The sequence below is a fragment of the Rhinopithecus bieti genome, unplaced genomic scaffold, assembly GCF_001698545.2.
Source record: "Rhinopithecus bieti isolate Rb0 unplaced genomic scaffold, ASM169854v2 scaffold_5149, whole genome shotgun sequence".
Taxonomy (NCBI): Eukaryota; Metazoa; Chordata; class Mammalia; order Primates; family Cercopithecidae; genus Rhinopithecus; species Rhinopithecus bieti.
The window spans coordinates 14456-42389 of NW_016804593.1; the positions used below are offsets into that span (position 1 = coordinate 14456).

The 27934-nt window shown below is 40.4% G+C and overlaps 1 protein-coding gene across 1 annotated transcript; it reads right to left on the minus strand.

Annotated features, from left to right (window-relative positions):
• INSL6 (insulin like 6) lies at window positions 1-26903 on the minus strand. The gene is made up of 2 exons (XM_017869287.1): window positions 26506-26903; window positions 1-404 (listed from the first exon to the last, which is right to left on the minus strand). Exons 1-2 carry the CDS (start codon window positions 26792-26794, stop codon window positions 46-48), a joined length of 648 nt encoding a protein of 215 aa, XP_017724776.1. The 5' UTR covers window positions 26795-26903; the 3' UTR covers window positions 1-45.
• Window positions 26904-27934: the final 1031 nt, after the last annotated feature.

The following is a 27934-nucleotide window of genomic DNA, read 5'->3' on the forward strand; positions in this document are numbered from 1 at the left end:
TAAATGTATTAAGCTTTTATTAGGTTAGAAAAATTTCTATGATGGTTAGTATATCTTAGTTACAAGTGATGATCTTTTTTCCTTTAACCTTTTAAAATCAATATATGGAAGACATGCAATGCTAAGTTCTTCTTTTGTACATCCTGTAAGACAACACTTTTCTGAATATCCTCTGCGTTTTCTTTGGGGATGATTCCCCCAAAACAAATTGCTTAAGGTTTTAATTTTGTTTCTACTTTTCTTCTGAAATTTTGCATTCTCATGAATATACAGATTGGTATTATGTGATGAAGAAAATTCTCTTTCCTTATCAAGGGGTGAATATGCCTTTTTATCCTGATACTCAGGTAGTGACTGCATTTCCCAATTGTTTACTGCTTCTTCCCAAGAGGCAGAAGTAGACACTGTTGAGAGAGAAGAAAAGAAATGCTCCTTTATTAAAATCTTCCTTTAGATGAAAATTTAATATTGGAACAGTAAAATCAGCTAATTATTTTAAAAAATCACATTTTAAATAAAGAATGGAAAGTATGGCTATTCAAAAGCAGTATTTATTTTTAACTAAAGCAGGTGTAGTGTTTTCCTATAAAAAGGCTGTACGCCTTTGTACATTTTGTATTAACAAATGAAGTTGAGATATCATTCACATGCCATAAAATTAGTCATTTTAAAGTATACAATTCAGTGGGTTTTAGTATATTCACAGGGTTGTGAAACTATAAATCTAATTCCAGAACATCTGTATCCAAAAAGAAACCCTATGCCCATTAGCAGTCATTTCCATTTCACTCTCCCACTATTCCCTGGCAATCACCAATCTACTTTCTGTTTCTATGGATTTGCCTATTCCGTATATTTCATATAAATGAAAGCATACAATACATGACCTATTGTGCTTGGTCTCTTTCACTTAGCATAGTATTTTCAAGGTTCACCTACATTGTATCATGCATCTTTTTATGGCTGAATAATTTTCCATTGTGTGGATATTCCACATTTTGTTTATCCATTTATCAATGGACATTTGAGTGGTTTCCACTTTTGATCATTATGAATAGTGCTGATGGCCCCACATGGTGGCTCATGCCTGTAATCCCAGCAATTTGGGAGGTCAAGGCAGGAGGATCACTTGAGGTCAGGAGTTCACTACCAGCTTCGCCAACATGGCGAAACTGTCTCTACTACAAACACACAAAAAATTAGCCAGGCGTGGCGGTGCACTCCTGTAATCCCAGGTAGTTGGGAGGCTGAGGCATGAGAATCACTTGAATGCGGGAGGCAGAAGTTGCAGCGAGCTGAGATAGCGCCACTGCACTCCAGTCTAGATGACAGAGCAAGACTGTCTCAAAAAATAAAAAAAAAGAATAGTGCCGCTATGAGCTTTCACATACAAGTTTTTGTGTGAACATATGTTTTGAATTCTTTGGGGTGTAACCTAGGGATGGAAGGAGCACTGCATGATATAATTTTGTTTAACGTTTTGAGGAACTGCCAAACTTTTCCACAGCAGCTGCACAAGTTTTCAATCCCAGCATCAATATAGTAGAGTTCCATTTTTTCCACATCCCCATCAAAACTTGACACTTTCCATTTTTTGATTATAATTATCCCCACGGATGCACAGTGGTATCTCACTGTAGTTCTGATTCGCATCTACCTCACGGCTAATGATGTTAAGCATCTTTTCATATGCTTATTATATATCCTCTTTGAAGAAATGTCTGTTCAAATCCTTTGCCCATTTTCAAATTTTATCATTTGTCTTCTTACGCACATCTTATAACTGAGCAGTAGAAACCATTTTGTTCTTTATTAAAATATAAAGAAATAGAGAAGTGTTAATATGCTCTAGGTACAATGAACTGATGGTCACTGTTATGTTGCTCTTAACTCACTTAGCAATACTGGATACTGGAAACCAAAATAACTCCAGAAGGTAATTATTTGAAGACTTATTGTGCTTCCATTATGGCCCTTGCTCATATACAGTACCTTCTAGGAGGATATATTTGCCAATAGCCTCTATTGTAGTGCCAGCTCTTAGGCAGCCATGTTCTGAACCATGTGACTCTATCCTCTAGCCACAGTTGAACAAACTGGAGGTTGGCACCTGACCCCAAAGAAACCAATCTGTCACAACAGCTAGCAAGCCATGTCATGTGAAAAACATGAATCGACCCAATCAGATTTCCTCAGTTTGAAACTAGAATAAGTAACAAGAAAAAAATGAGTTAGTGAGAACCAAAGCTAAAAAGATTCTATGAGGTTTGTCACGACAAGCTAAAATCATAAAGGAACATAGAGAGAAAAGAAAAGATTCAGAGAGAGAGAGAGGAAGGCAGAAGTTTTTTGCTTTTATTTTTTAGAGCTAATATGATTCCCCAGGCTTTACCAAGTCTTTCTAGGTTCACTTCTATAACTTTTTTTTTTTTTTTTTTTTTTTGGTAATAACTACTATCCCCTTTTATCTTGAAGTTATTTAGGTGAATCTATGTACTGTGCAGTTAGAGGCCTATTACAGCATTCTTTTTTTTTTTTTTTTTGGGGGAGTCTCGCCCTGTCGCCCAGGCTGGAGTGCAGTGGCAAGATCTCAGCTCACTGCAAGCTCCGCCTCCCAGGTTTACGCCATTCTCCTGCCTCAGCCTCCCGAGTAGCTGGGACTACAGGCGCCCGCCACCTCGCCCGGCTAGTTTTTGTATTTTTAGTAGAGACGGGGTTTCACCGTGTTAGCCAGGATGGTCTCGATCTCCTGACCTCGTGATCCGCCCGTCTCGGCCTCCCAAAGTGCTGGGATTACAGGCTTGAGCCACCGCGCCCAGCCTACAGCACTCTTTAAAAACTTTTTATTTAATTAAAAAGTTGCTTGTTTAAAAGAATAAGAACTCTATCCAGACTAATCAGGAACAAAAAAGATGGAAATGAACAAAATACAGCAGAAAAAAAGAAATAAGTAGATATAGTTTTAAAGCAAATATGTTAACAAATATTTTTAAGATTTTTAAAACAAATATTGTTTTAATTTTAAAACATAATATTTTTAAGGTTTTAAAATAAATATTATGAATGCTTATACATTTAAAATAAAGATTAAATGTATGAATTCCTAGAAAATACAAGATGCCTTAATTGATACACAATGACACAGAAAACCTAAATGTACCAACAATATTCAAAGAAATGAAAAGGGTTAGTCAGTTATCACCTTCAAAAAAACACATATATGGATGGTTCCACCTATTTTTAAAAAACAGGAAATACTAATCATATACAAACAAGTTGTTTCAGAAAAAGAGCAAAAGTTGCCCAGCTCATTTTATGAAGTTGGCATAATCTTTATTCCAAAACTAGATAAGAACAATATGAGATTTTAAAATATTTAAAAACTCATTTCACTTTCAAATGTTGATTTCAAACTCCTAAATATTAGTTAACTGCATCCATAAACATGTTTTACAAATATATTAAGAAAGGGTTCAGCGGAGCAGCCAAGATGGCTGAATAGAAACACCTTTGCTCTGCAGTTCCCACTGAAAAGGACGAAAATGGCAAGTGGATTTTGCATCTTCAATTGAGTTACCAATGTTCTCTCATTGGGACTGACTAGGAGGTTGGTGTGACTCAGAGAACAAGGAAAAGCAGAGTGGAGCAAGGGCCCACTTGGGAGCCACATGGGGCAAAGGGAGCTCCCCTTCCCCAGCCAAGGGAGGCAGAGAGGGATTGTGCTACCCCTCCCTGAAAACCATGCTTTTCCCACGAATTCTTGCAACCTGGGAATGAGGAGCTCCCCTCATGAACCAGGGCCTTGGGTTCCAAGCATTAAGCTGTGCAGACTGATAATGGCTGCTAGGGTGGGTGGCACTCAAGCAGGCACTGAGATCACAAGTTCCTGGTGGGGGGGAAGAGGAGGCTGCCATTACTGTGTCTCCAGTTCACTGTTTTCCTTTACCATGATGCCAGTGCAGTTTGGATGGGGAGCAATTCCCCTACAGCACAACACAGTAGCTGGGACAGTTTGTAGCCAGACTGCTTCTTTAGGTGGGACTCCAATCCATTCCCCCTCACAGAGCAGGGCCTCCCTGTGGGAATTTTGGCATCCCCAGTGGAGGGTTTATGGATAGAACTCTGATATCCCTGAGAAGAGGGTCTAGGAGGGGGGTTGGCTGCACTATCATTGATCAGCCATCTTAGTCTTTTCTGCCTACTGGCTCTGGAGAGGGAGATTTCTCCCAGCACAGCACACTCACTCCACCAAGGGACAGCCGACTGCTTATTTAAGTGGGTCCCTGATCCTATTCCTCCAAACTGGGTGAGACCTCCCAACAGGAGTGTTCCACTGGCATCAGGTCAGTGCCCCTCTGGGACAAAGTTCTCAGAGGAAGGAGCAGTCTGCCATCTTTGCTGGTCTGCAACCTCCACAGTGATACCTCCAGGGGCAGAAGAAACCAAAGTGAATAAAGTCTGAAATGGACTCCCAGCAAACTGCAGCAACCCTATGTAAGAGTGGCCCTACTGCTAAAAGAAAAACAAACAGGGAGCAACAACAACAACATAAACAAGAAAGACCTCACAAAAACCCCATCCAAAGGTCATTGGCCTCAAAGATCAAAGGTAGATAAACCCATGAAGATGAGAAATAATCAATGCAAAAATGCTGGAAACTCAAAAAGCAAGAGTGCCTCTTCTCCAAATGACTGTAACATGACTCTAGCAAGGGCACAGAACTGGGCTGAGTCAGAGATGGCAAATTGACAGAAGTAGGCTTCAAAAGATGGATAATAACAAACATCCCTGAGCTAAAGGAATATGTTCTAACTTGCTGCAAAGAAGCTAAGAACCATGATAAAACATTACAGGAGCTGTTTAAGAAGAATGACCAGTTTAGAGAGGAAGACAAATAACCCGATGGAGCTGAAAAACACAACCTGTGAACTTCATGATGCAAATGCAAGTTTGAAGTCTGCAGCTGAACAAACCAAGTGGAAGAAAATATATCAGAGCTTGAAGACTATCTTGCTGAAATAAGGCAGGCAGGCAAGATTAGAGAAAAAAGAATGAAAAGAATGAATAAAACCTCTGAGAACTATGGGATTATGTTAAAAGACTGAACCTACAACTGATAGGGGTACCTGAAAGAGGTGGGGAGAACAGAAACAAGTTGGAAAACACACTACAAGATATCATCCAGGAGAATTTCCCCAAACTAGCAAGACAGGCCAACATTCAAATTCAGGAAATCCAGAGAACCCCAGTAAGATACTCCATGAGAGGATCAGCCTGATGACATATAATCATCAGTTCTCCAAGGTCGAAATGAACGAAAAAATGTTAAGGGCAGCCAGAGAGAAAGGTCGAGTCACCTATAAAGGGAAGCCCATCACACTAACAGCAGGCCTTTCAGTGGAAACCCTACAAGCCAGAAGAGACTAGGGGCCAATATTTATTTGATTTTTTTTTTTTTTTTTTTTTTTTTTTGAGACAGAGTTTCACTCTTGTCACCCAGGCTGTAGTACAATGCATCATCTCAGCTCACTTCAACCTCAGTCTCCAGGGTTCAAGCAGTTCTCCTGCCTCACCCTCCCAAGTCCGTGGGATTACAGGCATGTGCCACCATGCCCAGCTAATTTTGTATTTTTAGTAGAGACAGAGTTTCGCCAAGTTGGCCAGGCTGATCTCAAACTCCTGACCTCAGCACTTGCCTTGCCCTCCCAAAGTGCTAGGATTACAGGCATAAGCCACTGCACCAAGCTGATATTCTTAAAGAATTTCTAACCTAGAATATTGTATCTGGTCAAACTAAGCTTCATAAGCAAAGAAGAAATAAAATATTTTTCAGACAAGCAAATTCTGAGGGAATTAATCACCACTAGACCTGCCTTGCAAGAGCTCCTGAAGGAAGCAGTAAATATGGAAAGGAAAAACCATTATTGGCCACTACAAAAACACACTGAAGTACACAGAAGACCAGTGACACTATGAAGCAACTACATAAACAAGTCTGCAAAACAACCAGCCAGCATCATGATGACAGGATCAAATTCACACATAACAATATTAACCTTAAATGTAAATGGGCTAACTTCCCCAATTAAAAGACACAAAGGGCAAGCTGGATAAAGAGTCATGATCCATTGGTGTGCTGAATTCAAGAGACTTATCTCACATGCAAAGATACACATAGACTCAAAATAAAGTGTGAAGGAAAATTTACCAAGCAAATGGAAAACAGAAAGCAGCACGGGTTGCAATCTTAGTTTCTGACAAAACAGACTTTAAACCAATGAAGATAAAAAAGACAAAGAAGAGCATTACATAATGGTAAACAGGTCAATTCAATAAGAAGAGCTAACTATCCTAAATATATATGCAAACATGCAGGAGCACCTAGATTCATAAAACACGTTCTTAGAGACCTATGAAGAGACTTAGACTCCCGCACAATAATAGTGGGAGACTTTAACACTCCACTGTCAACATGAGACTGACCATTGAGACAGAAAATTAACAAAGGTATTTAGGACTTGAATTCAACTCTGGATCAAATGGACCTGATAGATATCTACAGAACTCTCCAACCCCAAACAAGAGCATATAGATTCTTCTTGGCATCACATGGCACATCACGTAATTGGAAGTAAAACACTCCTCAGCAAATGCAAAAGAACTGAAATCATAACAATCAGACTCTAAGACCACAGCACAAACAAATTAGAACTCAAGATTAAGAAACTCACTCAAAACCACACAAGCACATGGAAATTCAACAACCTGCTCCTGATTGACTCCTCGGTAAACAGTAAAATTAAGGCAGAAATCAAGAAGTTCTTTGAAACCAAGGAACAAAGAGACAACATATCAGAATCTCTGGGACATAGCTAAAGCACTCTTAACAGGCAACTTTATAGCACTAAATGCTCACATCAAAAAGGTAGATCTCAAATTGACACCCTAACATCTCAACTATAAGAACTAGAGAACCAAGAGCAATCAAACCCCAAAACTAGAGAAGAAAAAACCAAGCTTAGAGCAGAACTGAAGGAGACAGAGACACAAAAAACCCTTCAAACAATCAATGAGTCCAGGAGCTGTTTTTTTTTTTTTTTTTTTTTTTGGAAAAATTAATCAAATAGACCACTAGCTAGGCTAATAAAAAAATGAAAGAAGAATCAAATAGACACAATAAAAATGATAAAGGGAATATCACCGTTGACTCCACAGAAATACAAATAACCATCAGATAATACTATAAACACCTCTATGCCAATAAACTGGAAAATCTAAAAGAAATGGATAAATTCCTGAACACGTACACCCCTGTAAGACTAAACCAGGAAGAAGTTGAACCCCTGAATAGACTAATAAAATGTTCTGAAATTGAGGCAGTAATAAATAGTCTACCAACCAAAAAAAAAGCCCAGGACCAGATGGATTCACAGCTGAATTCTACCAAAAGTACAAAGAGGAGCTGATATCCTTTCTTTTGAAACTATTCCAAACAATCAAAAAGGAGGAACTCCTCCCTAACTCATTCTACGAGGCCAGCATCATCCTGATACCAAAACCTGACAGAGATACAACAACAAAAAGAACTTCAGGCCAATATTCTTGAAGAACATCAATGTAAAAATCCTCAATAAAATACTGGCAAACCAAATACAGCAGCACATCAAAAATCTTATCTGCCATGATCAAGTTGGCTTCATCTCCAGGGTGCAAGGGTGGTTCAAAATACACAAAATCAATAAATGTAATTAATAACAAAACATATCTAAAGACAAAACCACATGATTATCTTAATAGATGCAGAAAAAGTCTTCCAAAAAATTCAACATCCCTTCATGTTAAAAACTGTCAATAAGTCAGGTGTTGATGGAGCATACCTCAAAATAATAGCCATTTATGACAAACCCACAGCCAAATATCACACTGAATGGGTAAAAGCTGGAAGTATTCCCCTTGAAAACTGGCACAAGATAAGGAGGCCTTCTCTCATCACTCCTATTCAACATAGTATCTGAAGTCCTGGCCAAGGCAATCAGGCAAGAGAAAGAAATAAAGGTATTCAAATAGGAAGAGAGGAAGCCAAATTGTCTTTGTTTGCAGATGACATGCAAACATAGACACCCCATCTAGAACACACCATCATCTCAGCCCAAAAGCTTCTTAAGCTGATAAGCAAATTCAGCAAGTCTCAAGATACAAAATCAATATGCAAAGGTCACCAGCATTTCTACATACCAAGAACAAGAAAGCAGAGAGCTGAATTATGAACGAACTCCCATTCACAATTGCTACAAAGAGGATATACCTATGAATTACAGTTAGCAAGGAAAGTGAAGGACCTCTTCAACGAGAACTGTATACAAACCACTGTTCAAGGAAATCTGAGAGGACACAAACAAAAAAAATTCCATGTTCACAGATAGGAAGAATCAATATCATGAAAATGGACATCCTGCCCAAAGTAATTTATAGATTCAATGCTATTCCCATCAAACTACTATTGACATTCTTCACAGAATTAGAATAAACTATTTAAAAAGTCATATGGAACCAAAACAGCTCAAATAGCCAAGACAATCCTAAGTAAAAAGAACAAAGCTGAAGGGAGGCATCACACTACTGGACTTCTAACTATACTACAAGGGTACCGTAACCAAAACAGCATAAACCAATAGAATTTCTGTTCCAGAATTCAGAAATAAGGCTGCACATCTATGACCATCTGATCTTGGACAAACTTGACAAAAACAAGCAATGGGCAAAGGATCCCCTATTTAATAAATGGTGCTGGGAGAACTGGCTAGCCATATGCTGAACACTGAAACTGGACCACTTCCATACACCTTATAGAAAAATTAACTCAAGCTGAATTAAAGACTTAAATGTAAAACCAAAACTATAAAAACCCTAGAAGAAAATCTAGGCAATGCCATTCACAACATAGGCATGGGCAAAGATTTCATGATAAAATCACCAAAAGCAATTGCAACAAAAGCCCAAATTGACAAATGAGATCTAATTAAACTAAAGAACTTCTGCACAGCAAAAGAAACTATCAGCAGAGTCAACAGATAACCTACAGAGTGGGAGAAAAATTTTGCAATCTATCCATTTAACAAAGGTCTAATATCCAGAATCTATAGGAATTTAAACAAATTTACAAGAAAAAACAAACAACCCCATTAAAGAGTGGGCAGGCCGGGTGCAGTGAGTGGCTCACGCCTGTAATCCCAGCACTTTGGGAGGCCCAGGTGGGCAGATACCTGAGGTCAGGAGTTCGAGACCAGTCTAGCCAATGTAGTGAAACCTCATCTCTTCTAAAAGTACAAAAATTAGCCAGGTATGGTGGCATGTGCCTGTAGTCCCACCTACTGGAGAGGCTGAGGCAGGAGAACTGCTTGAACCCAGGAGGCAGAGGTTGCAGTGAGCCGAGATCATGCCATTGCACTCCAGCCTGGGCGACAAAGCAAGACTCCATCTCAAAAGATAGAAAAAACAGAGCAGGCAAAGGACATGAAATGACATTTCTTAACAGAAGGCATTCATGCGGCCAACAGACATTTGAAAAAAAGCTCAACATCACTGATCATTAGAGAAATGCAAATCAAAATTATATAATAAGATACTAACTCACAACAGTCAGAATAGCGATTATTACAAAGTCAAGAAACAACAGATGCTTTTGAGGTTGCAGAGAGATAGGAACTAATTGCCACTGTTGGTGGGAATGTAATTAGTTCAATCATTGTGGAAGACAGTGTGGTGACTCCTCAAAGATCTAGAACCAGAAATACCATTTGACCCAGCAATACCATTATTGGGTATATATCCAAAGGAATACAAATCATTCTACTACAAAGATGCGTATGTTCATTGCAGCACTATTCACAATAGCAAAGACATGAATTCAACCCATCAATAATAGACTGAATATAGAAAATGTGGTACATATACACCATGGAATACTATGTAGCCATAAAAAGATATGACATCATGTCCTTTGCAGGGAAATGGATGGAACTGGAAGTCATTATCCTCAGCAAACTAAGGCAGGAAGAGAAAACCAAACACCGCAAGTTCTCACTTATAAGTGGAAGGTGAACAATGAGATCACATGAACATGGGGAGGGGAATAACACACAATGGGGCCTGTCAGAAGGTGGGGTTGGAGGGCTACCATTTAGGAAAAATAGCTAATGCATGCTAGGCTTAATGCCTAGGTGATGGTTTGATAGGCATAGAAAACCACCACGGCACACGTTTACCTATGTAATGAACCTGCATATCTCGCTCATGTATCGCCGAACTTAAAAATAAAATTAAAAAAAAAAAAAAAGAATGAAAGGGTTCATCCCAGAAATGCAAGGATAGGTCAAGATCACAAAATCTATCAATGTAGTTTATCATGTTAATAGACTCCCATCCTCACTCACAGCTGGATTTGCTTTCTACTTCAGGAGAAAATTGAAGCAATCTGAAAAAGAACTTGCATCAACTCCCTTTGCCAAATTTTTTAATTCATCTCTTAACATGTACACCCATATACTCTCCCTTTCTACCTATTTCTACAGATGAACTATACACTCTAAAGCCAATTTCTGCACTTACATATTACATCTCATCTCCTCTTGCCCACTCTAGGACACTACTCCAGCAATCCTTCTCTGTATTCTTCATCAGTTTTTAACTTCTATTGAATCACTCTTATCAGAAAATTTGTTATTTCTCCCAATTACAAAAACACACACACACAAACCCATACATATTTCTCTTGGCCCCACTTACCCTGCCAGCTACCATCTGTTTATTTTCTCTTTTCTGTGACAAAACTCCTTGAAAAGAGTTTTCTATATTTACTAACTTGTTCCTCTTCTCTGTCTTAAACCCACTCTAATCAGGCTTTTGTTTCATCACTCTACCGAAACTTCTCTTATGAAGGTCACAAACATATTGCTAAATTCAACAGCCATTCACATCTTAATTGATTTATCAAATACACCTCTTCCTGATATACTTTCATCATTTGGTTTGCACAGCACCACACTCTCTTTTCTTCCAACCTAAGTAGCTGTCCCTTTTCTGTCTCCTTTACAATTCTCACTCTCCAACTTTTTAATGTTGGTGTTTCTGAGGACTCAATTCTTAGTACTATTTTCTATGTACACTTACTCTTCTGGTGATCTCCTCTAGTCTTACAGCTCAAAAAATTATGTATCTATCTATGACTCCTGAACTTCTACCTGCAAACAAGATTACTCTTTCAAACTCCAGATTTATATACCTTACTTCCTACTCAACACCTCCACATTAATGTTTCAAACTCAACATTGTTTAAAACGCCATGAAATTCAACATCTCCAAAACTGAACTACTGATACTGTCTTCCAAACCTGTTCCACTTTGAGGCCTTTCCTATCTCATTTATGACAATCCTATCCTTCCAGGTGTTCCATATACAAAACTTTAGAATCAACAATGTTTTGGAGTCATTCTTGATTTATCTTCCTCATATTTCACATCAAATATGGCCCATGTATAACTAGAATTTAACAGTTTTCACTACCTCCACTTCTATCATCCTTATCTAAGACCCTCCCTAATAGGTCTCTGTTTCTAGTCTTGCCTTTCTACAGTCTATTCTCAACACAGTAGCCAGAGTGATCCATTTAAAATGTCAATTATGTCACTTCTCTGCTAAAAAATCTTAATGACTCCTTGCTTCACCCCAAAACAAAGTCTTTAAAATGATCTAAAACAGGGGGTCCCCAACCCCTGGGGACTTAACTGGTCTATGGCCTGTTAGGAACCAGGCCACATGGCAGGAGGTGAACAGTGGGCAGGGGAGCGAGCAAAGCTTCATCTGTATTTACAGCTGCTCCCCATTGCTCGCATTATCACCTGAGCTCCACCTCCTGTCAGACCAGGGACAGCATCAGATTCTTATAGGAACATGAACGCTATTGTGAACTACGCATGCCAGGAATCTAGGTTGCATGCTCCTTATGAGAATCTAACGCCTGATTATCTATCACGGTCTCCCATCAAGTCCAGATGGGCCCATCCAGTTTCAGGAAAACGAGTTCAGGGCTCCCACTGATTCTACATTATGGTAAGTTGTATAATTATTTCATTATACATTATCATGTAATAGTAATAGAAGTAAAGTACACAATAAATGTAATGCACTTGGATCATCTGAAAATCATTCCCTTCCTGGTTCAAGGAAAAACTGTCTTCCATGAAACTGGTTCCCGGTACCAAAAAGGTTGGGGACTACTGGCCTAAAATACCCTGTTTTATCATGTCTGCCTATTACCTATCCTACCTTATCTCTACTACTTTCCTCACTTTCTCTGCTCCAACCATACTTGGCCTCTTAGGTATTCCCTGTATACATCAGGCAGAAGGGTATCTGCTCCACTGTTTCCTCTGTGTGAATGTCCTTTCTTCAGATATCCACTTGGCTAATTCCCTTACCACTTCTTTTCTCATATCTCACCTTTTCAATAATTGGTCTACCCTTACCACACTGTTTAATACTATACCCCACTTTTCAACTCCTTGCTCTGTTTATCTCCCTTATACTGTTTTTTCATTTTTCTGTAGCTCTTACTACGTTCTAATATTTACTTATTATGTTTATTACTTAAGAGTGCTCCATAACGCCTTTGATCTTTGTCTGTTTTGTCCACTGATATATTCCCAAGAATCTAAAATTGTGCCTGGGTGCTTAGTAGGTACCCAATGAGTATTTGCTTAATTAATAAAAGAAAAAATCGTAAGACTATGCAAAAGTATGCCAAAAGAAGACCTTAATAAAGTACAGCCCTATTTACAATGATTAAAAAAACTATCTCTTAGCAAGCTTCGTTACCTTAGTGAAGATTATATAGCATAAACCTACAAACATCATACCTAATGGAAATATTTAAATGTATGCCCTTTAAGCCTGGGAATAACACAAGAAATCAAAGCAAAAAAATGGTATAAGTTTAGAAAGAAAGTGATACAACTATCATTTTCAAATGATAAAAAAACCCTACAGAATCAACAAACTATTAGAACTATGAAGATAGTTCAGCATGGTTGCTAGATAAAGATCAACCTATAAAAGTAAATTGCATTTCTCTAGCCAAGTCACTAACTAGTAAATATAATTCACAGGTATTTACAATAGCTAAAAAAAAAAAAAATTATTAAGCATGAACTTAACCGATACCATAAAAGTTTCCATAAAGAAAACTTTAAAATCCTAATAATAGAATATAAGTAATTTCATGACTTTGATTAGGATGACTTTATGTAATAAAGATATCAATAACGAGAGGGGAACAAGATGACCAATTAGATGCAGCTGTGATCTGTGGCACTCAGGGAGAGGAATAAAAGAGTGAATTCAGCACCTTCAACCGAAATATCCAGGTTCTCACACTGGGACTGACTAGGCAAACGACTTGACCCAAAAAGAATGAAGAAATGCAGGGTGGAGCAATGAATGGCCCACCAGGGAACAGCAGGGAGCCAAAGGAACCCCACCCTCAGCCAAGGAAAGTGGTGAGTGATTGCGTCACCCCGCCCGGGAAACCATGTTTCTCCCAGAGATCTCTGAAACCCAGATCAGGAAATCCCATCTTTGATCCCTGATCTTTGCAGATCAGGAGATCCCATCATGAGCCCATGCCACTAGGGCCTTGGGTTCGATACACAGAGCTGTGTGGAGTCTCAGCAGGGCAGACGCTCAGGCCCACACCGAGGCCCAGGAGTTTTACAGACTCTGGCCCCGGCATCCCGGCAAGGCGGGAGATACAACAGTGCATATCCCAAGGAAGGGGGCTGAATCCAGGGAGCCAAGCCATTGTTCTGCACGTCCCACTTCCACAGTACCTCACAAGTTAAGACCTGATTTGGAATTCCAGCCAGCCAAGGCAAAAGCTGGAGTCTGCCTGAAACGGGACAGAGTTCCTGGGAGGAGGGGCAGCCGCCATCTCTGGGAAAGGTCAACTCAGCCGTTTCAGCCTCCCGGCTTTGGAGAATCCAAACAGTCCAGAGGAGGAAGGTACCTCACAACGCAGCACAGCTGCCGTGTCAGATTGTGGCCAGAATGTTTTTTTTTTTTTTTTTTTTTTGAGATGGAGTCTCACTCTGTCATCCAGGCTGGAGTACAGTGGTGTGATCTCGGCTCACTGTAACCTCCACCTCCCAGGTTCAAGCGGTTCTCCTGCCTCAGCCTCCCGAGTAGCTGGGATTACAGGCATGTGCCACCATGCCTAATTTTTGTATTTTTAGTAGAGACAGAGTTTGCCATGTTGGCCAGGCTGGTCTCGAACTCCTGATGTCAAGTGATCTGCCTGCCTTGGCCTCCCAAAGTGCCATGATTACAGGCGTGAGCCACCATGTTCAGATTGCTGCTTTAAGTGGGACCCCAATCCATTCCTCCTCCCTGGGCGGAACCTCTTTGTGGGGGCTTCAGCCACTCCAGCCAGGGTCACAGGGACAGAGATGTGATCTCTCCCTAGGACTGAGCTCCTGGGGAGGAGGGGCTGCCACCATCTCTGCAGTTCCCTTTACTCAGCTGTTCCACCCTGCCAGTTGGCATGAGAAAGGGTTCCCCAGAAGGCAGTACAGCTGCTTTGGCAGATTGTGACCAGACTGCTTCTTTAAGCAGGACACTGATCCATTATTCCTCACTGGGCAGGACCTCCATGTGGAGGCTTCAGCCACTCCAGCCAGGGTTATACAGACAGAACTCTGATCTCACTCTGGGACAAAGCTCCTGTGGGGAGAGGCAGCCACCATCTCTGTGGTTTTCTGCATCACACTACCCAACTTCAAACTATACCACAATGCTACAATAACCACAACAGCTTGGTACTGGTTCAAGAACAGACACATAGACCAATGGAACAGAATAGAGAACTCAAAAGCACACACCACACACCTACAACCATATGATCTTGGACAAACCTGACAAACAGAAGCAATGAAGGAATAATTCCCTATTTATTAAATGGTGCTGGAAGAATTGGCTAGCCGTAGGCTCAAAATTGAAACTGGACCCCTTTCTTACACCCTACATAAAAATTAATTCAAGATGGATTAAAGACTTATGTAAAATCCAAAACCATGAAAACCTTAGAAGAAAATCTAGGCAATACCATTCAAGACATAGGCACAGGCAAAGATTTCAAGACAAAAACACCAAAAGCAACTGCAACAAAAGCAAAACTTGACAAAGGGATTTAATTAAACCGAAGAGCTTCTGCAGAGCAAAAAAAAAACTATCATGAGAGTGAACAGACAACCTACAGAATGGGAGAAAATCTCTGCAGTCTATCCATCTGACAAAGCTCTAATATCCAGCATCTATAAGTAACTTAAACAAATTTACAAGAAAAAACAATCCCATTAAAAAGTGCGCAAACAACATGAACAGAGAGTTCTCAAAAGAAGACATATACGTGACCAACAAACATGAAAAATAGCTCAACATCACTGATCATTACAGAAATGCAAATCAAAATTACAATGAGATACCATCTCATGCCAGTCAGAATGGCTATTATTAAAGTTAAAAAAACAACAGATGCTGGCAAGGTTGTGGAGAAAATGGAACACTTTTACACTGTTGGTGGGGTTCAACCATTGTGGAAGACAGTGTGGTGATTTCTCAAAGACCTAGAGGCAGAAATACCGTTTGACCCAGCAATCTATTATTGGGTGTAGGAATATAAATCATTCTATTATAAAGATACATGCAAGCATATGTTCACTGCAGCACTATTCACAATAGCAAACACATGGAATCAACCTTAATGCCCACCAATGATAGACTGGATATAGAAAACTCAGTACATATATACCATGGAGTACTACGCAGCTATAAAAAAAGAACGAGATCATGTCCTTTGCAGGGACATGGATGGAGTTGGAAACCATCATCCTCAGCAAACTAATGCAGAAACGGAAACCAAACACCACATGTTCTCACTTGTAAGTGAGAGATGAATGATGAGAACACATGGACACATGCAGGGGAACAAGACACAATGAGGCCTGCCTGACAGGGGGCCTGGGGGAATGGAGAATATCAGGAGGAATAGCTAATGGAGGCTGGGCTTAATACCTAGGTGATAGGATGATCTGTGCAGCAAACCACCATCGCACACATTTACCTATGTAACAAACCTGCACATCCTGCACATGTACCCCTGAACTTAAAAGGTGAAGGAAAAAAAGAAGTCAATCCTCTTCAAATTAGTGTATACATTATGTTGCCGGAAGTCAGGGAACCCCAACGGAGGGACTGGCTGGAGCCGCAGCAGAGGAACATAAATTGTGAAGATTTCATGTTAATATGGACATTTATCAGTTCCCAAATAATACTTTTATAATTTCTTACGCCTGCCTTTAATCTCTTAATCCTGTTATCTTCATAAGCTGAGGATGTATGTCACCTCAGGACCACTGTGATAACTGTGTTAACTGTACAAATTGATTGTAAGACATATGTGTTTGAACAATATGAAATCAGTGCACCTTGAAAAGAACAGAAAACAGCAATTTTAGGGAACAAGGGAAGGCAACCATAGGTCTGACTGCCTGCGGGGTTGGGCAAAAAGAGCCATATTTTTCTTCTTGCAGAGAGCCTAGAAACATTCATCAGTCCAGTCCACAGAAATGCTTGTTTGGATCCCTGACAATTGGTGAGCTGTCTGTGTATTGTCCAGGGTAACTATGGGTCATGAAGAGTCTAAACATTATGCTTATCTCTGCTATATTAACCTCCTATTAAAACAGGCAGGAGTTCAAGTGCCCATGGAAAATATGGTCACCCTATTCAGGGCAGTGGAGGAACACTGTCCTTGGTTTCCTGAAAAGGGAACGTTAGATGTGAACTAGAAAGGGAACTATGGGATCATGTTGGTACAAAATTCCGGGAACTGGTCCCAACAGGGAATTATGTTCCTGTCACTGTTTGGGGTGATTGGGCCTTGGTACGTGCCATCCTAATGACATACCAATCCCATGACCCCTGCAGTTACAATTTTCTGAATCTGGCGACCCTCTACCTCTTCCTCAGGTTTCCTCTCCCGTTCGGCCTTCGTTATGTGCTCAGCCTCTCCCTTCACCTACTCCTCCCCAACCTGACGATATTGAGGATTCAATATCTAACTCCGGTGACTTTGGCTTAACGTCACCCCCTGATGACCTTATTTCTTTTCACAAAGAGCCGGAACTTGTAGCTCCCATGGCCCTGACTTGGACATTCCGGGACCATAACTATGCTAACTCTTCCCTCTTCAAACCTTTGCAGCCTTTGCCTCCAGAGCCATCTAATGGCTCCGGGACCAAACTACAATTTACCTGTAATTCTGCAGGCCCTCCCCCATCCTCCACAGCCCCTCACCCTCCTGTCATTTCGGTCCCTCAACCGGTCACTTTGCCATCCACTCAACCTGTTCCTCTACCCTTCTTCACACATGGATGCCCCTGCCATTCTGGTTGCACAGGATTGGGACAATAATCATCAGTATGCATCTGCCTCTTCCCCCCCCAATGCCCCTTTCTCACACTCTCATACTGGTCTGACCTCCTCAACCTCAGTTTCCCTTATCTACACATACTTTTCCTGTCACTTCTATGCCGACTCTGTCTCATGTGCCTGTTCTTGAAACTACCATGCAACACTTATTACACCAGAACAAAGAAACAAGTGGATTAGAGGCATGGGCTTATCCCATCGCACTGGAACCTCCCAATGCTCAAGGAGTACAAGTGTGTTGATATGTGCCAATCCTACCTTTTAAAAAGAATTCAAGGATGCTTATACTCAGTATGGTCCTACTTTTCCATATGCTAAAATGGTATTACAGACTCTTTGTACTGAGGTCATTTTGCTTCCTTTAGACTAGGACCTTTTGGCAAAAGCTGTTCTAACTTCATCTCAGCATTTACAATTCTGTACCTGGTGGTCAGAGGAGGCCCATCTGCAGGCTCAGCTAAATCGGGCTGATGGCATTCCAATAACTCAGACTCAGCTCACAGGCTTGGATATTACTCTGACACTACTGCCCAATTAGGCTTTGATGCTCTCACCACGGAACAAGTAACAAAGGTGTGTACGAGAGCTTGGGATAAATTACACACCTTGGGCCAAGCTCCTGTTTTCACCACTGTTAAACAGGGTCACAATGAATTATACTCTGATTTTTTGGCTAAATTACAAGATGCTGTTGAAAAATCTGTCTCTGATGAGCGCACTCAAGATTTTCTCTTTCACATGTTAGCTTTTGAGATTGCAAACCGTGAGTGTAAAACGGCCATGTGTTGCTTCCAATAACAAAATTTACCTCAATTACATTTAGCATTGTTTACTTTAAACTTTCTAAATGTTCCTGAAGACAATACTCTGACTGCAGCTAAACGCCATTATACAGGCAAAAATATTCTCCCTAAATGAAGGCAAGCCAGTGTTATGGAAAAACTCCCAAACCAATACCTGGGAACCTGGAACGATTAAAATGCGGAGAAGAGGGTATGCTTATGTTTCACCAGGAGATCATCAATCCCCTGTCTGGGTGCCCACTAAAAGACTTAAACTTCGTGTGAATACTGACAATGAAAACCACAGGGAAGAGACGTCTGCATCAGAGACCACCCTCATACCCGGTGAGATCTGTGCCAACTCCTCATAAACTGGCACACCAAATCAAAATGGGTCTGGTTCAATCCTCCCTAATGGCAACAGAGACCCCTCTAACTAATCCCACTTCTCCTAATTCCATTTTTCTCTTTATGAACCTAAAAATATTTTCTACTAGCCTGAAAATAACATCCCCCTGTTCTTCTGTTTCTCCTTCAGCACTGGATCTCGCTTACAATAGGTTTTATTTAATAATTCTCTTCCTTATACTTTGTCTCACCAGTTTCCCCTCAAACTTATTTACCTGCTACACAAAATTATTCTTATTGGGCTTATGTGCCTTTTCCTCCACTTATTCAACCTCTCACCTGGATGGATGCTCCTGCAGAAAGGTATACTAACAATAGTGTGTGGATGCCTGGAGCTACAGATGACCGTTGCCTTGCTCAACCAGGAGAAGGCACTGCATTTAATGTTACTGTGGGTTATAAATACCCTCATCTGTGCCTCAGACATGCACCTGGTTGTATCCATCTAGAAACTCAAGTCTGGGCTGCTTATCTTCCAGGGAGATTAGCCACAGGGGAATGGGGACATTTGGTCCCCGGCCTCTCCCTTTCTCCTTTAAGACAAATGAAAAGGGGAGTAAAAGGAGATCCCTATATTTTCAATATAAACCTGTAGGAAAACCATGTTCTAAAAATTTTGAGAGCCTATCTAAAACTTTAATTTGGGAAGACTGTGTTAATTCACATGCAGTAGTATTAAAAAATGACTCATATGGTTTAGTAATAGACTGGGCACTAAAGGGCTATTTAAAAAACAGTTGCTCCTCTGGCTGAAAGGAGTGCCTGGAGGCTACTTATTTTTTTTCTTATTGGGAGGACAAGGATCATCATCCTACTTTGCATAGAAGGTTCAGCTCGTTCTTTCCCTTAAAACGGGAAGATAATGGCATTACCCACGCACCCCTCCCCCCCCTCCGAGGCCTATGATATTCCCCATTCTGAGTCCAGAGAACACCCAGAACTGTGGAAATTGGCTATTGCCATGTCCGGACTGCGAGTATGGGAATTGGAAGGTTTTCTGTCTGTTGTCCCCACTGTCGCCCCTCACATACGTGATTCTGAACCCCATGATAAATCCCCTTTGAACTCTTATCCTCTTTTTGATGCCAATCCTCCTTTATGGGACTCCAACTGGCATTATAATTCTTTTCGACCCAGGTATGCCCCTCTACCTCTTTGGCATCCCTGGGCAGCTCGGATTGCTTCTTTACAGTGGAGAACATTGGGTGTTGCCACTGCCGCTCCTCTCCCTCAGTATCAACGTAGATTCAAACATTTTGCTTTGTTTACCTCCAGCCTGACCATTCCTATACAGAGTTGTGTTAAGCCTCCTTACATGCTGTTAGTGGGAAATATCAAAATTTGGACGAACAATCAAACTGTCCAATGCATTAACTGTCATTTATACACTTGTGTTAACTCCCATTTTGACTTCAGGAAAAGTGTAATGTTGGTTCAAGCTTAAGAAGGAATCTGGATACTGGTAACTTTACCCAGACCTTGGGAATATTCCCTCTCAGGACATTTAATTAACGACGTGTTACAACAAATTCTCAAAAGATCTAAGAGATTTGTTTTCACTTTAATTGCTGTGATCATGGGCCTAATTACAGTCACTGCGCTGGCCACCACTGCCAGAGTGGCATTACACCAATCTATTCAAACGGCTCATTTTGTTAAGGAATGGCAAGACAATTCCACCCAAACGTGGAATTCTCAGCAGGGCACTGATCAAATATTAGCTAATCAAATTAATGATTTAAGACAGTCTGTTATTTGGCTTGGAGACTGGCTAATGAGTCTCGAACATTGCAAGCAAATGCAGTGCGACTGGAATACTTTTGATTTCTGTATCACACCATATTCCTACAACGAGACTGACCATTCATGGGAAATGGTCAAAGGACACCTTCTAGGTAGGGAAGATAATTTATTTTTGGACATAACTAAATTAAAGAAACAAATTTTTGAAGACTCTCAAGCTCATTTATCCATTGTGCCTGGAGCTGAGGCGTTAGATAGGGTGGCAGAAAGTCTTTCTGGACTAAACCCCATGACTTGGATTAAGTCTACTGGGGATTCCATTGTAGTAAATTTTGGAATCATGTTTCTCTGTTTAATCAGCTTGTTTTTAGTGTGCTGGACCAGTCAAAGAATCCTGCGTCAAAACAAGAGAATGAACAAGCCTTCATCACCATGGCACATTTATATAAAAAGGGAGAGATGTCACGGGAAGTCAGGGACCCCAAGCGGAGGGACTGGCTGGAGCCACGGCAGAGGAACATAAATTGTGAAGATTTCATTTTAATATGGACATTCATCAGTTCCCAAATAACACTTTTATAATTTCTTACGCCTGCCTTTAATCTCTTAATCCTGTTATCTTCATAAGCTGAGGATGCACGTCACCTCGGGACCACTGTGATAATTGTGTTAACTGTACAAATTGATTGTAAAACATGTGTGTTTGAACAATATGAAATCAGTGCGCCTTGAAAAAGAACAGAATAAAACAATTTTTAGGGAACAAGGGAAGGCAACCATGAAGTCTGACTGCCTGCAGGGTTGGGCAAAAAGAGCCATATTTTTCTTCTTGCAGAGAGCCTATAAACGGACGTGCAAATAGGGAAGATATCGTTCAATTCTTTTCCTAGCAAGGAATATTAATATTAATACCCTGGGAAAGGAATGCATTCCTGGGGGTAGGTCTATAAACAGTTGCTCTGGGAATGTCTGTCTTACGCAGCTGAGATAAGGACTGAGACACACCCTGGTCTCCTGCAGTACCCTCAGGCTTACCAGGGTGGGGAAAAACTCCACCCTGGTAAATCTGTGGTCAGACCGGTTCTCTGCTCTCGAATCCTGCTTTCTGTTATCTAAGATGTTTATCAAGACAATACGTGCACCACTGAACATAGACCCTTATCAGTAGTTCTGCTTTTGCCCTTTGCCTTGTGATCTTTGTTGGACCCTTATCAGTAGTTCTGCTTTTGCCATTTGTCCTGTTCCCTCAGAAGGATGTGATCTTTGTTAGACCCTTATTAGTAGTTCTGCTTTTTGCCCTTTGAAGCATGTGATTTACTCCCTGTTCTTATACCCCCTCCCCTTTTGAAACCCTTAATAAAACACTTGCTGGTTTGAGGCTCAGACGGGCATCACAGTCCTACCAATATGTGATGTCACACCTGGCGGCCCAGCTGTAAAATTCCTCTCTTTGTACTCTTTCTCTTTATTTCTCAGCTGCTGGCCGACACTTATGGAAAACAGAACCTACATTGAAATATTGGGGGCAGTTTCCCCTGATAATATTCCATGCATCCCAAATAAAATTCCATACGGATTTTTAAAAAAGATATTCAATAAGCATACTTCTAAATATATATGAAAGAATAAAGGTTGAAGATTTAGCTTAGTCAATCCTAAGAGAAAAAATAAATATTGAAGACTTGTCCTGTCAGATAAATCACATCCTATAGAGTCACAGTATCAAAAATAGTAATGATACAAGGTCAAATAAATGACCAATTAAAATAGGAAGCTCAAACTTACCAATAATGGTAATCCCACAAATTAGTGAGAAAAATAGTTGATTAGTAGAAAGTGTTCAGAAAACTAGCTCCCTATGTAGAGAAAAATAAGACTTATTGAGAAACTGAGGTAATATTCCTACCTACACCAGAACTAAAAATTGGCCTAATTAAGGACTTAATGTGAAAAGTAAAACTGAAAAGTTAACAGAAGGACAGAAAAGGACCTCTAATACATAAGGCAAAACACTTACTGCCTAATTATATAAAAGTTAAGGCTTTCAGTCAAGCAATACCAATAGACAGATGTCAAAATGGAAGAACACATTTGTGACATCTAAAACCAACAACTAGTTATTATTGTATCTAGATTTGATTAACTCCTACAAATCAATTGGAAAATGGTAAGAATTCCAACAAGAATTGGGCAAAATATATAAACAGGAAATTTTAAGAGAAAATCCAAAAGGCTAACATATATATGAAAAGATGTTCAGACCCAGAGCAAGTTAAAATAGATATATAATGTCATTTTATGTCTATTACACTGGTAAAAGTTCATAACTGTATAATGCTAATTGTTGACCTAGATACGAGGACATAGGATTAGTGGTACAACTATACATTGGTATAGTCATTCTGAAGAGCAATCCGACACTCCTCAAGCAAATTAAACATACACATACTTCATGACACCGTAATACCACTATAGATATGTATCCCAGAAACACTTCTAGGTTCATAAGGGGACATATACAATGATGCTCATGGTAGCGTTATTTATAGTGGTAGGGAGTTCAAGGCTATATAGATTAGGTGTTCATAACTGAATAAATCAGTAAAATGTGAGGAATGCACGAGTACTACGCAGTAGTTAGAAGCAATGGACTAAATGTTCACATGGCAACAATAAGATGTAGATCTTAAATGCCATTTAGATATATCTTAAAAACATACGCACAGGAAAGAATGCATAATTTACAAAAACTTATACAGACAAAAAATATATAATGAACACATTACAACAACTGTCAATGAGAGGAGGAGAATGGAGGTGGAGAAAGGGGCTAAGAGAGGACAATCATCATCTGTAAATTAGAATTTACTTATGTTTATTGTCTATCTTTACTATTCTGTAGGCTTCATGAGGGTAGGAGCCTTCACTGTTTAACATCCCAAGCACCAAGAAAAATGCCTAACACATAAGAGGCACTCAAATTTTGTTGAACTAATATATAAAGAGAAGGGCCCTTTACAGATTAGTTGTGATATCTGAAACATAAAGAAACAAAAAAACAAGAATATGTGACATGAAGACCAAGAATATGAGAATATGATTAATCTAACTGGAATAGAGGTTACATATTATGAAAAGCTGATTTTGAAACATTAATGATTTCACCTGGCACTAATATCTGGGAACCACAATACTCAGTCGTAATTTAGAAATATGTTTTCAACTTCATGGTGCCACATTATGGGTAGGTCATGGAGATAATACCTCCACCTTCAGGGTCCATTAACAAGAAACACACAATTACAGATTCAAGTTATGTATGAGTAGCTTTGAAAAAAAGCATTTTTTAATAGCAGCGTACCAAATTATATTTTCTGTGTCAGACTCAAATAGATCATCAGAATATTAAAATTTCAGACAACTGACTTGATTTAACACAACAGCTTGTCCTGCTGCTAAAAGCGAAATAAAAGTAACCAACTTTCCAGCCACATTCATATATAAAATGACGGCATAATTATGTATTCTATATTAGAAACACATACATCTCTGCAACTTCTAAATTATTTCCTAGAAATTAACAGGACAGAATAAATGCCATCTTCCCTTATAAATTAACAAATTTTAAAATAATACAATTCATATTGATAACCTAACTCATTTTTCCTTCCTCTACATATTTCAATACAACTGTGGTTTTACTGCTACACCGTATTTCCACTTCAGCAAACTGTCTTTTACATAGTTTCCATAGTAGCAGGTTTTGTGGGTATAACAATTTTCAAATATTGTCAGATACATTTTTATTTTCTACAAGTCTTGTTTCATTGCAGCTCCCTGCTCATTGTTAATGACATTTATTCTTCCAGGGGAGTGTGAATAATAACTAAAACAAAGGGATCATTAACAAGCTGAGTTTTAAGGTTGAACATTTTTATTAAGAAAATTTGTCTTTAGAGCACTTTGTTAAGAAAAGGCATTCCAACCTCTATTTAAATAACAGCCTCAAGCTTGGAGGTCTAAAAATAAAATTTTGACTACAGTATTATAGCACAGGTAGTGAGAGCACAGTATTTGATGTAAGAGAAATGCCTACCCAACATAAAGCAGAAAGGGAAGGCTCTCCTTGCGCTCCTGGGAGAAAAGAATAAGAAAGAGGAGTAAAAAAAAAAAAAAAAAAAAAAAGAGAAAGAGAGTAAGCTGGACCTTGTTACTCAAAAGTGTGGGTCACCAACTAGCAGCACCTGGGAGCTAGTTAAAAATGAAAAATCTCAGGCCCCACCCCAGGCCAACCCACTCAGAGTCCATAAATTAACAGGATTCCCAAATGATTCATACGCACATTAAAGCGTGAGAGTCACTGAACTAAAGTAAAAGTAGAAGACTGGAGAGAGACACTTCCTTCATTCTAACAGAAGGACAACGTGAGGTCTGCATGTGGGTTAGTTTGACGGTCAGTTTGAAAATGATCAAGAATCAGTCTCATGGTTTCTGTCTTTAAAAGTTTTCATTCAGCAACAGTGATTTTAGAAATTGTATTCATTCATTTCAAAAAAGTTAATGAGTGCCTACAATGTGCACTGTTTGACTTTTTTCAGTCCTCTACATTAGGGTCTCTTTTTGGCATGATAGTTTACTCATTTCCTTAATTTCAGAAATATTCACTTTTGCAACCTTTGTCCAAATCAAATAAACTGAATTACTGTAAAAGGCAGTAATTTTCTTCCTATGGATAGACTATAAACAAAGTGCAATTTCTTTTAAAATGGCAAATCATATTGGGACTAAAATATGTTAAGTCCACAAATGTAAAAACATAGTAAGACGATACCAATGAATCTGAAACAAGAATATTCTTCCTGCAGACTGCTTGAAAGCATTAAGTATAGGCCGGGCGCGGTGGCTCAAGCCTGTAATCCCAGCACTTTGGGAGGCCGAGACGGGCGGATCACGAGGTCAGGAGATCGAGACCATCCTGGCTAACACGGTGAAACCCCATCTCTACTAAAACTACAAAAAACTAGCCGGGCGAGGTGGCGGCGCCTGTAGTCCCAGCTACCCGGGAGGCTGAGGCAGGAGAATGGCGTGAACCCGGGAGGCGGAGCTTGCAGTGAGCTGAGATCTGGCCACTGCACTCCAGCTTGGGTGACAGAGCGAGACTCCGTCTCAAAAAAAAAATGAAAGCATTAAGTATAAATTCAACACATATTAAACACATGCTACGTGCCAGGCCATCTGCCAGGCATTTCAGACAAAAATATGCATGAAATAGTCCCTATAATACATTATGGTATATAAGGCTGACTTCATGGGACTGAAACCTGTGTAGTCACACAGGCCGTGCATTTGGTTTAAATGTTCCGTTGTTGTAGTAGAAATTCTCAATAAATTTATCTTTGAAACTGTAAGTGAATGAAATACAAGTACGTAAACTTTTAAATGAAGCCTGATAGAATGAACCAGGCCTATCTCCTGGTACGTGACCAGGGGATATGAACAAGTAAGGAAAACAGATTTATATTTTACCACCTTTATTTTAATGGCCCTTTCCTGCTTTTTTGAACAAGGTACTCTGCATTTTTATCTTCTACAAGGTTGGCTGATTCTGTAGCCAGTGACGACAGTCAAATAGAACTATGTGCTGGATACTGTGGTAGAAAGGACAATGGAGCTATTGGCTACGAAAAGGTCAATGATGACTTCACAGGGAAAATGATACTTAAGTTGGGCTTTGAAGGACAAAAAGGAGTTTGCCAGATGACGGGCACTCCCGAAAGGAACAACATTCTTACATAAATTGTAGACTTACAAGTGTACACTTATTTCCTCTAAGTTTAAAAAAAAAAAAAAAACCGGTGCTTCGCGGAAGTTTTGTATATTTTCAACACACTGTTTTTTACAACTTTTTTAAAAAGCTGTGTACTAGGCACAAATTCCACTTCCTGGGGAAGCTTACCTTCTGGCAAAGCAAATACAGGAATAAGAAATGTACAGAGGTGAACAAACATGCCTTCGGGATTGGATTTTTACCTGGGTTTGTGCGTCTTCCTCGGGCCGGGAAAGCAGTTTGCTGGCTTTCGAAATGGTAGGGGCTTAAGGCTTCGACCTTTTCCGAGGCCTGTGCAATCAACCGTGGGAAAGGGGTTTCCTCCTCGAAATGGAACTGGCTCCAGTTGACATGGCCGCAGAGTTTTTCTATTTCTTTCACCAAGTACCTGCCGCACAGCTTCCTGGCACTGCTGATGTCGCTCAGTTCACGGGAAAATCGAACCAGCAAGAGTCCAAGCCACAGCATGCACAAGCGGAGGAGCCTCGGCATTCCTCTGACCGCAGGCGAGACCTCCGCGTTGTTCAATGGCGGTCGGCCTGACCCTGCTCCCTGTCTGCGCCTGCGCCAGACCGAGCCGCGCTCACAAGCCTGTGGAATTCCGAGCGCGTGGGGGCCTCGCGAGAACCTCAAGGGAAGGCGCGCGCTGGCGGCGCCGAGGCTTTCCCGCCCTCCCAGGGGTCTCAGGTGGTCGAAGGTAGCAGGCCCTGGCTCCTAAAATGAAAGCCAAAAATCCCCTCACTACCCCGCCACCCTCCGGTTTGATTCATTTTTCTTTCCTTCCTCAATGGGATATTCCTCACCCAGCGTGAGAGCATAGGACCCCTGTGACTTGATAACGGACGTTGAAAGGTGTTGCTCCCTCCACCTGGAATGCGTTTCCCGTTCTTGTTTGCCGGGTTGTTAATGAAGCTTCGTCTCCCTCACAGAAACCCCCTCTCATCTCTTTCACGGTGTTAATCGACCTCTTTCCTGAGACCCCCGCTTCATGAAGGCAGGGCCTGCGTCTGTTCTTGCTTTCCATTGTACCCCGGGGTCTAGCATTTAGCTGGCAATCAAACATGTGGTGAAACGTTTGTGTGTTGCATACGGGCATGTGCGTTTAGTCAGGTTCAAAGCTTCTTCAGAAAAATCCTGCTGGTTCACAGGGAGGCATAGGCCTTAGCCTCAATCTCCAGAAAAAAGAAGTAGGGATGTTGTCTTGAAGTACCTGGGATAGAAATCTGGTTCTTTCTATTAGAGAACGTAGAGGATTGTCTGTTACCAAATTAACTTGTCACAGGGACCCCTAGAGGACTTGCCTTGTAAGAATAACAGCATGCAGCATGAAATGCTCATTTAGATGAGATAATTTTGCTCAGTTAGTAGGGAAGGGGCATGGAAGCGAAGCACAATCGGCATAGGTAGCTTTATCATTTTAAAAGAAGTTCTGCGTTATTAGTGTGTTGGCGTGGAAGGATGTACTATCGGCCACAAGAGGGCATTCGGGGGCTGTCTCAGGAATAAGGCTGAAGCTACAGGTGCCAGCTTATCAGTGATCTCACCATTTCCCTATACAATTTTTTTTCTCCCGTTCTTTTCTGTCTTCTGACTCTGTCTTTTTCTTCATTTTCCGTTTCCCCATCTTTTCCC

Coding starts and splice junctions, on each gene's coding strand:
- INSL6 (XM_017869287.1), bottom strand. CDS start 26,794: ATGCCGAGGCTCCTCCGCTTGTGCATGCTGTGGCTTGGACTCTTGCTG. Junction 405..26,505: donor AGGAAGACGCACAAACCCAG/GTAAAAATCCAA, acceptor CTCTCTCAACAG/TGTCTACTTCTGCCTCTTGG.